The sequence below is a fragment of the Trachypithecus francoisi genome, unplaced genomic scaffold (assembly GCF_009764315.1).
Source record: "Trachypithecus francoisi isolate TF-2019V2 unplaced genomic scaffold, Tfra_2.0 Lachesis_group15, whole genome shotgun sequence".
Lineage (NCBI taxonomy): Eukaryota > Metazoa > Chordata > Mammalia > Primates > Cercopithecidae > Trachypithecus > Trachypithecus francoisi.
Window position 1 is genome coordinate 51,732,809 of NW_022681460.1, and position 13,594 is coordinate 51,746,402.

Here is a 13,594-nt window from a genome sequence, read left to right on the forward strand (position 1 = left end):
ACTGACACGAGCCACCAGGCCCAGCTAATTTTTGTATTTTTAGTAGAGACAGGGTTTCACCATGTTGTCCAGGATGGTCTCGATCTCCTGACCTCATGATCCACCCACCTCAGCCTCCCAAAGTGCTGAGATTACAGGCATGGACCACCACGCCTGGCCTATTAAGCTATCTTTAATGTCTGTAATACAACTCCAAGCAATACAACATCTGGACTGCCATAGAACCAGTGATGCCAATTCAACAGTTCTAATGAAAACATGTTTAGAAAGAGGCTTTAAACAAATGTTGAGACAAACAAACAAAAACCCTTTCTACTTAAATTTGAATATTCTCTTACTTGAGATTTTTGTGAACTTGACTCTTTTGTTACACAGGGCGAAGAACACCTACTTTTTTGGAAAAAAAAATAAGGAAGAGAGAACAAAACAATCCAAAGTACTGAAGGATTACAAAACATTGCATTTACTCATAGTAATTAGAAAATTACTTTATCAAGTGAATTTTCCAGTTAACTGAAGCCTGTCCTTTAGGTACTCAACAGAAGCTGCTAGCTGTTCCCAAATACCCATTCTCCTTTCTTCCTTTAATAATGGACTTCCTGAATTTTAGCTGATCACTCGGTAATGAGCACTGCATTTTCTAGCTTGCCTTGGAGCTATGGGTGGCCGAGTGACTAACTGCTGGCCTGGGGAATGCAAATTGTAACCGATGTGCGAGTTCGAAAGTTGAGTCCTTCCAGGAGACAGGCGTGCCCTCTGCTAGCTCTGTGTTCCCATTGTGTTGTCTAAAACAGTGGGACAGTGGGACCTGGAGCAGCCATATTAGACCAGGAGGTAGAAACTGTGTGTTAACAATGGAAGACCTGGCTGGGCCTGGTGGCTCACACCTGTAACCCCAGCGCTTTGGGAGGCTGAGGCAAGAGGATCTCTTGAGCCCAGGCATTCAAGACCAGTCTGGGGAACTCGGTGAGACTTCATCTGTACAAAAAAAAAAAAAAAAAGTAAGGCATAGTGGCATGCATCTGTATTCCCCACAGCTCAATTGCTTGACCCGGGAAGGTCGAGGCTACAGTGAGCTGTGATAGTGCCACTGCACTCCAGCCTAGGTGACAAGCAACAATACAGGAACAGCCCGGGTCCCCACCCCATGGAGCCATCATACCAGCCTTCCCACACTTTAACATGAGGGAGAAATTAGTTTCTTTTTTCTTTAAAGCCACTATTATTTGGCCCTTGTAACAGCAGCTGAATTTGTATCCCGAATGACACAATGACCCACATTTTAAGTCATTTTGTTGTTAACATTTCAAGGATGCTATCCTTTCTAGAACACGCCACACCTTTCTTAACTCATTAAACAGAGCAGACAGAACATCATTTACTCTTTTTTAACTTGAGAAGCCTAATTGCTATTCTGAACAATAATACAAGGCGATGGCTGAGGAGGGGAGGGCTGCTGCCTCCTGTGGGCTTGGTTCATTTATGCCTAAGTCTTGCAGTTTTTCTGCAGTTCTTTCCTCTCACTCTCAAACTATCAAGGATCAAATAAGAAATACACATAAAATGCTTCCACCTGGAACCTCAAACGTAAAAGTATTCAATAAATATTTTGTTTGATTATGATTGCTATTAGTATTATTATTACTTTGTATTGGGGACAAACAGCTATTTTTCAAAACCCAGCACTTGTTTCTTCTGCTTAAATAAAAATCTCATCCAGGAAGACACAGAAGATTGAAATCCCACTATTAGAGTCATTATAACCAGCTGCCTCAACAGAATGGAAACTACGATTTGTTCTTAGTGCAGCACCTCTCTGTTTCTTTAAAAATACCTTGGTGGTCTTTTTGGTCATGAAATGTGAGGAAAATCTACCTATTGATCTTGGGGAGTCTCTGAACTAAGGACCTCAACCAATAGCAGATGTTTCAAATGGAGAGGTAAATGCTCTCTTTGATAATGAACAAGGCTATTTTCATGGTAGTCAGAGTGTGGCTCTTCATAGAACATACGATGTTCAGAGGTTTTGCTTTCTTTGACCAGGGCAAGAAGCGGGCAGTAGCACCATAAAATGTGATACTCTTCCAGCTGTGAGCCTGCCCCAGCCATGTGGCTGCAAGCCTGGGGCCAAGAGGGAGATGGCCAGATGGGCCCTGGGAGGGGGCCTGAACTATGAACTCTAGAGCATTGATACCTGACCGCCAGTGTAACCCTCCCTTATCTGCCTGCAATTCACTCATGTTATCCTCAAGACTCAAGAAGCAGTTAAGTGTCACAGCCTGTGTTACACGTTCTTGGGTCTTGAAGGGAGGTCTTGGACAACAGAGAGTTCCCACATGTGCACAGAGGTGATTGACAGAGCAGCTGGGGCAGCACCAGGCAAGAAGTGACAAATGTCAGCCAGTATAGACTTGTTACATGGTCAACACAATGAAGCGTCCTCCGAATCTCCTGGAGAAGAGCCTGCCAAAGGCTCAGAAACATACTATTTCATTATGATGCTATTATTAACATCAATATATCATTGTAATAATGTTATTGATATGATAAAATTATGTTATATCTTATTTTATAAGATTGATATTATTGTATTTTTCTCTCTTGTTAGTATATTATCATCTCATTACAAAAGTAATTATTATTCTCCCAGTGTCCAGCTGTGTATAGAGTCTTCTCCCCCAAAATACCTTCCCCTTCAAATCTAAGGCTACTAACCAGCTGTAATTGAGCTTGCAAGAAACATGTTAAACAAAAAATGTAAACAAATTCTGATGGAAGGCCTGGAAGCGTTTTCTTAGCAATGAAATACAAGATCTTTAAAAGTTAGACCAAGTAATATCTTACTTTGCTTGGTCAGGATTTTTTTTTAACAACTTCTGGCTCCCCAACTGTGTCCCAGATAGTTAAAATTGTCAAATTAGTGGCCATTTGGCAAATGGAGTGAAACTGTACAATTTCTGAGCTGGCTTCTTCACAATTAAAGTCCTGTCATTAATGGTAAAATGGGGTGTCCAGGTCTAGGAAACTGTCAAAATAAAACTGGGGAGATTAATAGGTTGCCAATTTTATTTTGCCAACTAAGAACATTTTTTAAAATTACTAAATCCTATTAACATACAACATTAATAAAACAAAACATTTTACCACCAAGATAATAGGAAGCAGATATTTCAGAATAAAGGGTCATCATTTAAGAGGAATCATTTGAACTTTATGAAGACTTTCAAATGGCTGTTGTTTTTCTTTTTTTTTTTTTATTTATTTTATTTTTTTTTTTTTTTATTTTTTTATTTTTTTTTATTATACTTTAAGTTCTAGGGTACATGTGCATGACTTTTATATCATGTATAACTCCCCAATGCAATCCCTCCCTCCTCCCCCCTCCCCAGGATAGGCCCCAGTGTGTGATGTTCCCCTTCCCGAGTCCAAGTGATCTCATTGTTCAGTTCCCACCTATGAGTGAGAACATGCGGTGTTTGGTTTTCTCTTCTTGTGATAGTTTGCTAAGAATGATGGTTTCCAGCTGCATCCATGTCCCTACAAAGGATGCAAACTCATCCTTTTTTATGGCTGCATAGTATTCCATGGTGTATATGTGCCACATTTTCTTAATCCAGTCTGTCACAGATGGACATTTGGGTTGATTCCAAGTCTTTGCTATTGTGAATAGTGCCGCAATAAACATACGTGTGCATGTGTCTTTGTAGTAGAGTAATTTATAATCCTTTGGGTATATACCCAGTAGTGGGATGGCTGGGTCATATGGTACATCTAGTTCTAGATCCTTGAGGAATCGCCATACTGTTTTCCATAATGGTTGAACTAGTTTACAATCCCACCAACAGTGTAAAAGTGTTCCTATTTCTCCACATCCTCTCCAACACCTGTTGTTTCCTGACTTCTTAATGATTGCCATTCTAACTGGTGTGAGATGGTATCTCATTGTAGTTTTGATTTGCATTTCTCTGATGGCGAGTGATGATGAGCATTTTTTCATGTGTCTGTTGGCTGTATGGATGTCTTCTTTTGAGAAATGTCTGTTCATATCCTTTCCCCACTTTTTGATGGGGTTGTTTGTTTTTTTCTTGTATATTTGTTTGAGTTCTTTGTAGATTCTGGATATTAGCCCTTTGTCAGATGAGTAGGTTGCAAAAATTTTCTCCATTCTGTAGGTTGCCTGTTCACTCTGATGGTAGTTTCTTTAGCTGTGCAAAAGCTCTTTAGTTTAATTAGATCCCATGTGTCAATTTTTGCTTTTGCTGCCGTTGCTTTTGGTGTTTTAGACATGAAGTCCTTGCCCATGCCTATGTCCTGAATGGTACTACCTAGATTTTCTTCTAGGGTTTTTATGGTATTAGGTCTAACATTTAAGTCTCTAATCCATCTTGAATTAATTTTCGTATAAGGGGTAAGGAAAGGATCCAGTTTCAGCTTTCTACTTATGGCTAGCCAATTTTCCCAGCACCATTTATTAAATAGGGAATCCTTTCCCCATTTCTTGTTTCTCTCAGGTTTGTCAAAGATCAGATGGCTGTAGATGTGTGGTATTATTTCTGAGGACTCTGTTCTGTTCCATTGGTCTATATCTCTGTTGTGGTACCAGTACCATGCTGTTTTGGTTACTGTAGCCTTGTAGTATAGTTTGAAGTCAGGTAGCGTGACGCCTCCAGCTTTGTCCTTTTGACTTAGGATTGTCTTGGCAATGCGGGCTCTTTTTTGGTTCCATATGAACTTTAAAGCAGTTTTTTTCCAATTCTGTGAAGAAAGTCATTGGTAGCTTGATGGGGATGGCATTGAATCTATAACTAACCTTGGGCAGTATGGCCATTTTCACGATATTGATTCTTCCTATCCATGAGCATGGTATGTTCTTCCATTTGTTTGTGTCCTCTTTGATTTCACTGAGCAGTGGTTTGTAGTTCTCCTTGAAGAGGTCCTTTACATCCCTTGTAAGCTGGATTCCTAGGTATTTTATTCTCTTTGAAGCAATTGTGAATGGAAGTTCATTCCTGGTTTGGCTCTCTGCTTGTCTGTTACTGGTGTATAAGAATGCTTGTGATTTTTGCACATTAATTTTGTATCCTGAGACTTTGCTGAAGTTGCTTATCAGCTTAAGGAGATTTTGGGCTGAGACGATGGGGTTTTCTAAATACAATCATGTCATCTGCAAACAGGGACAATTTGACTTCTTCTTTTCCTAACTGGATACCCTTGATTTCTTTCTCTTGCCTGATTGCCCTAGCCAGAACTTCCAACACTGTGTTGAATAGGAGTGGTGAGAGAGGGCATCCCTGTCTTGTGCCAGTTTTCAAAGGGAATTTTTCCAGTTTTTGCCCATTCAGTATGATATTAGCTGTGGGTTTGTCATAAATAGCTCTTATTATTTTGAGGTACGTTCCATTAATACCAAATTTATTGAGCGTTTTTAGCATAAAGGGCTGTTGAATTTTGTCAAAAGCCTTTTCTGCATCTATTGAGATAATTATGTGTTCTTGTCTTTGGTTCTGTTTATATGCTGGATTACGTTTATGGATTTGCGAATGTTGAACCAGCCTTGCATCCCAGGGATGAAGCCCACTTGATCATGGTGGATAAGCTTTTTGATGTGCTGCTGAATCCGGTTTGCCAGTATTTTATTGAGGATTTTTGCATCGATGTTCATCAGGGATATTGGTCTAAAATTCTCTTTTTTTGTTGTGTCTCTGCCAGGCTTTGGTATCAGGATGATGTTGGCCTCATAAAAGAGTTAGGGAGGATTCCCTCTTTTTCTATTGATTGAAATAGTTTCAGAAGGAATGGTACCAGCTCCTCCTTGTACCTCTGGTAGAATTCAGCTGTGAATCCATCTGGTCCAGGACTTTTTTTGGTGGGTAGGCTATTAATTGTTGCCTCAATTTCAGAGCCTGCTATTGGTCTATTCAGGGATTCAACTTCTTCCTGGTTTAGTCTTGGGAGAGTGTAAGTGTCCAGGAAATTATCCATTTCTTCTAGATTTTCTAGTTGATTTGCGTAGAGGCATTTATAGTATTCTCTGATGGTTGTTTGTATTTCTGTGTGGTCGGTGGTGATATCCCCTTTATCATTTTTTATTGCGTCTATTTGATTCTCTCTCTTTTCTTCTTTATTAGTCTAGCTAGCGGTCTGTCAATTTTGTTGATCTTTTCAAAAAACCAACTCCTGGATTCATTGATTTTTTGGAGGGTTTTTTGTGTCTCTATCTCCTTCAGTTCTGCTCTGATCTTAGTTATTTCTTGCCTTCTGCTAGCTTTTGAATGTGTTTGCTCTTGCCTCTCTAGTTCTTTTAATTGTGATGTTAGAGTGTCAATTTTAGATCTCTCCTGCTTTCTCTTGTGGGCATTTAGTGCTATAAATTTCCCTCTACACACTGCTTTAAATGTGTCCCAGAGATTCTGGTATGTTGTATCTTTGTTCTCATTGGTTTCAAAGAACATCTTTATTTCTGCTTTCATTTCGTTATGTACCCAGTAGTCATTCAGGAGCAGGTTATTCAGTTTCCATGTAGTTGAGCGGTTTTGATTGAGTTTCTTAGTCCTGAGTTCTAGTTTGATTGCACTGTGGTCTGAGAGACAGTTTGTTATAATTTCAGTTCTTGTACATTTGCTGAGGAGTGCTTTACTTCCAATTATGTGGTCAATTTTGGAATAAGTGCGATGTGGTGCTGAGAAGAATGTATATTCTGTTGATTTGGGGTGGAGAGTTCTATAGATGTCTATTAGGTCTGCTTGGTGCAGAGATGAGTTCAATTCCTGGATATCCTTGTTAACTTTCTGTCTCGTTGATCTGTCTAATGTTGACAGTGGAGTGTTGAAGTCTCCCATTATTATTGTATGGGAGTCTAAGTCTCTTTGTAGGTCTCTAAGGACTTGCTTTATGAATCTGGGTGCTCCTGTATTGGGTGCATATATATTTAGGAGACTTAGCTCTTCCTGTTGAATTGATCCCTTTACCATTATGTAATGGCCTTCTTTGTCTCTTTTGATCTTTGATGGTTTAAAGTCTGTTTTATCAGAGACTAGGATTGCAACCCCTGCTTTTTTTTTGTTCTCCATTTGCTTGGTAGATCTTCCTCCATCCCTTTATTTTGAGCCTATGTATGTCTCTGCATGTGAGATGGGTCTCCTGAATACAGCAGACTGATGGGTCTTGACTCTTGATCCAGTTTGCCAGTCTGTGTCTTTTAATTGGAGCATTTAGTCCATTGACATTTAAGGTTAATATTGTTATGTGTGAACTTGATCCTGTCATTATGATATTAACTGGTTATTTTGCTCGTTAGTTGATGCAGTTTCTTCTTAGCCTCGATGGTCTTTACATTTTGGCATGTTTTTGCAATGGCTGGTACCGGTTGTTCCTTTCCATGTTTAGGGCTTCCTTCAGGGTCTCTTGTAAGGCAGGCCTGGTGGTGACAAAATCTCTAAGCATTTGCTTATCTGTAAAGGATTTTATTTCTCCTTCACTGATGAAGCTTAGTTTGGCTGGATATGAAATTCTCGGTTGAAAATTCTTTTCTTTAAGAACGTTGAATATTGGCCCCCACTCTCTTCTGGCTTGTAGAGTTTCTGCCGAGAGGTCTGCTGTTATTCTGATGGGCTTCCCTTTGTGGGTAACCCGACCTTTCTCTCTGGCTGCCCTTAAGATTTTTTCCTTCATTTCAACTTTGGTGAATCTGGCAATTATGTGTCTTGGAGTTGCTCTTCTGGAGGAGTATCTTGTGGCGTTCTCTGTATTTCCTGAATTTGAATGTTGGCCTGCCCTACTAGGTTGGGGAAGTTCTCCTGGATGATATCCTGAAGAGTGTTTTCCAACTTGGTTCCATTTTCCCCCTCACTTTCAGGCACCCCAATCAGACGTAGATTTGGTCTTTTTACATAATCCCATACTTCTTGCAGGCTTTGTTCATTTCTTTTTCTTCTTTTTTCTTTTGGTTTCTCTTCTCGCTTCATTTCATTCATTTGATCCTCAATCGCTGATACTCTTTCCTCCAGTTGATCGAGTCGGTTACCGAAGCTTGTGCATTTGTCACGTATTTCTCGTGTCATGGTTTTCATCTCTGTCATTTCGTTTATGATCTTCTCTGCATTAATTAGTCTAGCTGTCAATTCTTCCACTTTTTTTTCAAGATTTTTAGTTTCTTTGCGCTGGGTACGTAATTCCTCCTTTAGCTCTGAGAGGTTTGATGGACTGAAGCCTTCTTCTCTCATCTCGTCAAAGTCATTCTCTGACCAGCTTTGATCCGTTGCTGGCAATGGGCTGCGCTCCTTTGCAGGGGGAGATGCGCTCTTATTTTTTGAATTTCCAGCTTTTCTGCCCTGCTTCTTCCCCATCTTTGTGGTTTTATCTGTCTCTGGACTTTGATGATGGTGACGTACTGATGGGGTTTTGGTATAGGTGTCCTTCCTGTTTGATAGTTTTCCGTCTGACAGTCAGAAGGACTGTCTGTTGGTCTGTTAGAGATTGCTTGAGGTCCACTCCAGACCCTGTTTGCCTGGGTATCAGCAGCAGAGGTTGCTGAAGATAGAATATTGCTGAACAGCGAGTGTGCCTGTCTGATTCTTTCTTTGGAAGTTTCCTCTCAGGGGTGACGCCACCTTGTGACGTGTGGGGTATCAGACTGCCCCTAGTGGGGGATGTCTCCCAGCTAGGCTACTCAGGGGTCAGGGACCCACCTGAGCAGGCAGTCTGTCCGTTCTCAGATCTCAACCTCCGCGTTAGGAGATCCACGGCTCTCCCCGGCTGTTGTTTTTCTTATGTCACCATGGATGGGTGAGAATTTCATGCAGATTGGCACCTGGTTTGGAACTATTATTCTAGAACATTAAGCCCATATCTTGGGAAGCTGTCTGGGAGTTGTTGGCCTAAAATTATTTTCATACATTTTCCTAAATATATGGGAAGTGGATTCAAGGAAGAGTGGTGGTCTACTTCCCATAAGAGAAATTCTATGAGGAAATGGGGAGAGACTGCCTGCTTTGGGCAGAGCCCTGTATTATCAGCCAACCAACCCCAAAGATTTCTTTCTGATCTGAGTTGTCTCTGAGTGTCACTAGCACTAGAAACTACCCTTTTGAGGAGACAGGAAAATTGTGAAATCAGGTTCATTTCATGGAATGAATTTTCCATTCTTCCTGGCCCGGGGAATGCTGAGTCTGTTGGTAATTTTCATTCTTGGGTCACAGCCCCCAGGAGAGTAGGAGAAAGGCCAAATAGGAGAGAGAAGTCTTCAGTATGTTTCTTCAGATCCTGGATTTACTCCCCGGATCTATAAACAGAAAGGCCGCCCTGCTCCAGCCCTCCAGATGCAATTCCCAGAAGCCAACAACTGCACAGGTAGCTGAGTGGGTGAGACTGGTGCTACCCCAGTTTCAGAGACAGTTCTAAAGCTGGCATGCACATGAAAGAAAGGAGATTCTTGTTGTTAGAAAAACAACCAGTGAGAGAAAACTTTACTTCATGAGATAGCTGAGTAAAAGCTTCTTTTACTAAAACCAATGACCCCAAAATAACTTTGAGGAGCCTTCCTCCCACCTACTGATTTTATTTTCCAGCATTTGGAAGAACTATGGAGAACCAAAGGGATAAAGGTTGAATTCATTACCAACTCTTCCAGAAGCTCTTTCTACTGACCTGAAATAATTTCCATATATTTTCCTAAATATATGGGAGTTAATTGCCAATTTGTATTCTGGTTTCAGTATTCAGGTCTCAAGATGGAAACATAAGCCTTTATTTCACGAAAAATAGATGAAGGAAAACTTCTGAAGCTCATTTTCTAATGCCCGAAAGGTTTGTGAAGAACAAGTGTAACATTTTTTTCCTCTCTAGTAGCCTATTCAAAAACATCTTGGAGAAGCAGCCCTCCCTTGGGTTTGAGCTGGTTTATGATTGTGGTTACATCAGAGGATTTATTCTCCACCCCAGCCTGTCCAAATCACTGCTAATTCTTAAAAGGGTCACGGGAATATAGTTTTGCCTGATAAGCCTCCTTGTAGCCAAACTTGATGTCAGCACCAACTTGATGTTAGACATGGGAAACTAAGAATTAACACGCTGAATTTTCATTATGACTCTCTATGTTGCGGTTCTGTTTGGAAAGACTTTCCCATGTCCTTTGACACTGCCCTGCTCGCGTTATTAATTTAAATGTCTCAGGAACATCATCTGCTCCTGCTAAAATAAATGACAAATGAGTTCTGGAAAGTGGCTTCAAGATTTACCCTAGTAGGAACAGTCAGGGGAAAGCTCAGTGTCTGAAACACTAATTTAGATGCAAGGTTTAATAATGTGTGTTTAGCGATGACCCTAAAATCTGCTCGCTCACAACTTTCCCCATCTGGTGTAATTTGCTTTCTCCACTTGGAAAAATGCACACGACAGCATGCATTATGTGCCGTGTTGTAACAATGAGACCTCGTCCATCACATGCTTCACCAAGGGAGGCTTATTTCTCATCCTGTCTCTACCAAGCTCCCAACCTCTAGTGGCATTTTGCAGTGCAGGTCTGACCAAGTACCCATGCCCCAGCCCATTACCACTTTGGAGAAGGAGATGATGGAGCCGTACCTTGTACCCGGGTTTCCGCCCTCTTTTCTTTGGGATCTTCACTGCTGGTAAAGAGCCAGCTGAAGCAGAATAAAGGTTATGAACTGCCATCTTCATAGGTGTGGAGTGAAGTGAGGGTCGGCCTCGCTTTCTCCCCGGGATCCTCTGAGACTGCATTTCTGCTGGTGCCAGTCTTACAGAATGAGGTGACAAATCGCTCACAGGCAGAAGAGGTGCTAAGAATTAGTCCAGACACAAAGCAAAACAAAAACAGAAGTGTTTGTTTGGTTTGCAAGGCAAACATGATTCTATTTGGTGATTTTGGTGATACCTACCACTTATTGGAGGGGAAGACCAAATATGAAGGAGCTAGGTACCACTAGATGCATTTACTATGCTGTTGGGGCTCTGTGGGAAGTTAACTGGTGTAATTTCAAGGATGTTGAATTTCCATGGGGCAAGTGAAGTGGGAAGATACTGGCTAGGCAAAGAAAACAATAGTTTCCCAGCTCCAAACACAGCTGATAATGTCACCAGCAACAAAATGACTTTGTGTCTCAGTTTCCTCAGTTAGTTCAACTTTGAACTATTGTAACAATAATATTAAATAAACAAAGCCACTCTCTCATGTTCACTTGTATCTCTTTGGCTGAGTTATAAATTGTCATGACCTCTTTTTCTCTTGAAAGAAATTTAAATGTATCAAATCAATTGTATGAAAGTTGACAATGTCCCTCTATCAAAATGTGGACAGAGATTTACATACAGATATGTTCATTTTAGCATGATTTAGAATTGCAAAATTAAAATGGATGCAACCCAAACAATAAACAATAAGAGAATATGTAATACATCTGCAGAATAAAACAATCAACTAGTTAAAAGCCTTTAATGACACTTTTTGAATAGCATGATGTTGAATAAAAAAAGCATCACACATTAAAATGACCTCAACTATGCAAAAAATGTGTATGGTAAAAAAAGTGGAAAGAGACATGCTAAAATGCCACCAAGGAAAAGATGGCAGGACTATGGGTAATTGTTCAACATGTACAATCCTTTGTACAGATACCCTACATACTACAATAATCTTAGCATGGCACTAAAAATATAAATAATAAGGCCAGACACGCCAGGCACACTGGCTCATGCCTGTAATCCCAGCACTTTGGGAAGCTGAGGCTGGTAGATCACTTGAGCCTAGGAGTTTGAGACTAGCCTGGACAACATAGCGAAACCCCATCTCTACTAAGAATACAAAAATTAGCCGGGCATGGTTGCCCACACCTGTAATCCCAGCTCCTTGGGAGGCTGAGGCAGGAGAATTGCTTAAACCAGGGAGGCAGAGGTTGCAGTGAGCTGAGATCGCACCACTACATACCAGCCTGGGTGGCAGAGCAAGGTTGTCTCAAAAATAAATAAATAAATAAATAAATAAATAAACTTCTCAGGTAGAATTAATTGCCTAAACCTTGAAGCAAGAGGCAGTCAATCAAACTTGACTCAAACAACATAGTGGTCTCATGAGCTCAGGGATCAGACTTCCTGTAATGTTCAGGAATGTGATGAATGAGGCAGAACTTTAGACTTTGATTGGGGATGATAAAATTCATTTTTAAGGATTAGTGGTACCTTACAGTGGAAATGAGAGGCTTCTGCCCAAAAGCCTGTAGAAGGAGATGGGGAAGATGATGGACACAGTCCCTACACCCTGGCCTGGGCCTTGTCTACAAGGACAAGATCGCTCTGCTCAGCACAGAAAATATAAAATAGTGGAAGTTCTTAAAAACATGATGGGAAATATTGGGTATCCTTTATAGATTTAAGGTCACTTTGTTAATTTTCTGAATATGAACAGTATTCTATCAATAATCTTGATTGTTCTTGGAAATATCATAGGTAGTAAATAGAATTTTAAAGTATAAATTTATTTATTTTTTTGTATTTTTTTGTATTTTTTTTGTATTTTTATAAATTTATTTATTGAATGCACTGTTAAATAGAAAACAGTGCACTGTTAGACAGATAGACAAGGTGTTTGGGATATGAATTTTTTTTTTTCTGTTCTTGTGAGTTTAAGAAAAATACTCGATCTCATTGATTCTAAGAAGCATATTTTTCATACATTAACATCTCTGAAATCAGGGTGCACCCTACAGTGTGTCAGAATTCCATAGGGAACATTTTTTTTTCTATCTTAGTAGTACATAATATAATGACAGGTGATATAACTAAAGGTATCTTAGAGTCAATCAGTTAGGATGAGGGACTATAAGCTCATTAACATGTAAACAAAAAAAATCACCCTACTTCTAGACTTAATGCCTATACTCCACAGTGCCAATAAATATCCGAAATATTTGTTTTCCAAAAAGAGGCTACTAAAAACATTGAAGAACCACCAAATTTATTGAATAAGATTTTCACTATGTGAAAGTTGATCTGAGTCTAATTTTGAACTATTCTCATCAAGTTTCTGCGTCTTCCTTATTATCTCTATAGACTTTAAACTCAGGAATTATTTTTTTCCTAGTTTAGGACATGCTTCTCTACTTCACTACTTTGTCTTTACTGAGGAGTAAAGACAACTTATCCACTAACATCAATATCCAAAGTCAACAAGAGAAAAACCATGATCAGGCTGGGCACGGTGGCTCACACCTGTAATCCCAGCACATTGGGAGGCCGAGGTGGGTGGATCACCTGAGGTCAGGAGTTCGAAACCAGCCTGGCCAACAGGCTGGTAAAATCCAAAAATAAGCCAAGTATGGTGGCATGGACTTGTAGTGCCAGCTATTTGGGAGGGTGATGTTCGAGAACCTCTTGAGCCCAGGAGGCAGAGGTAGCAGTGAGCCAAGATCATACCACTGCACTCTGGCCTGGGAGACAGAGTGAGACCCTATTTCAAAAAAAAAAAAAAGAAAGGAAGAAAGGAAGAAGAAAAGAAAAGGAAAGAAAAAAGAAAGAAAGAGAGAGAGAGAGAAAAAAAAGAAAAAGAAAGAAGAAAGAAAGAAAGAGAAAAAAGAAAGAAAGA

The 13,594-nt window shown here is 40.1% G+C and overlaps 1 protein-coding gene across 14 annotated transcripts in view; it reads right to left on the reverse strand.

Moving 5' to 3' along the window:
* The window catches only part of SCML4 (Scm polycomb group protein like 4), a 135,734-nt gene that overhangs the window by 67,034 nt on the left and 55,106 nt on the right, over positions 1-13,594 (reverse strand). For 9 of the 14 annotated variants that reach the window (XM_033234779.1, XM_033234769.1, XM_033234764.1 and 6 more), the window contains exon 2: positions 10,582-10,796. The exons of the other annotated variants lie outside the window; for them this stretch is intronic. In XM_033234779.1, coding sequence (XP_033090670.1) covers positions 10,582-10,796 — 215 coding nt within the window. The remainder of the gene's footprint in view (positions 1-10,581; positions 10,797-13,594) is intronic. 14 annotated transcript variants of the gene reach the window in all.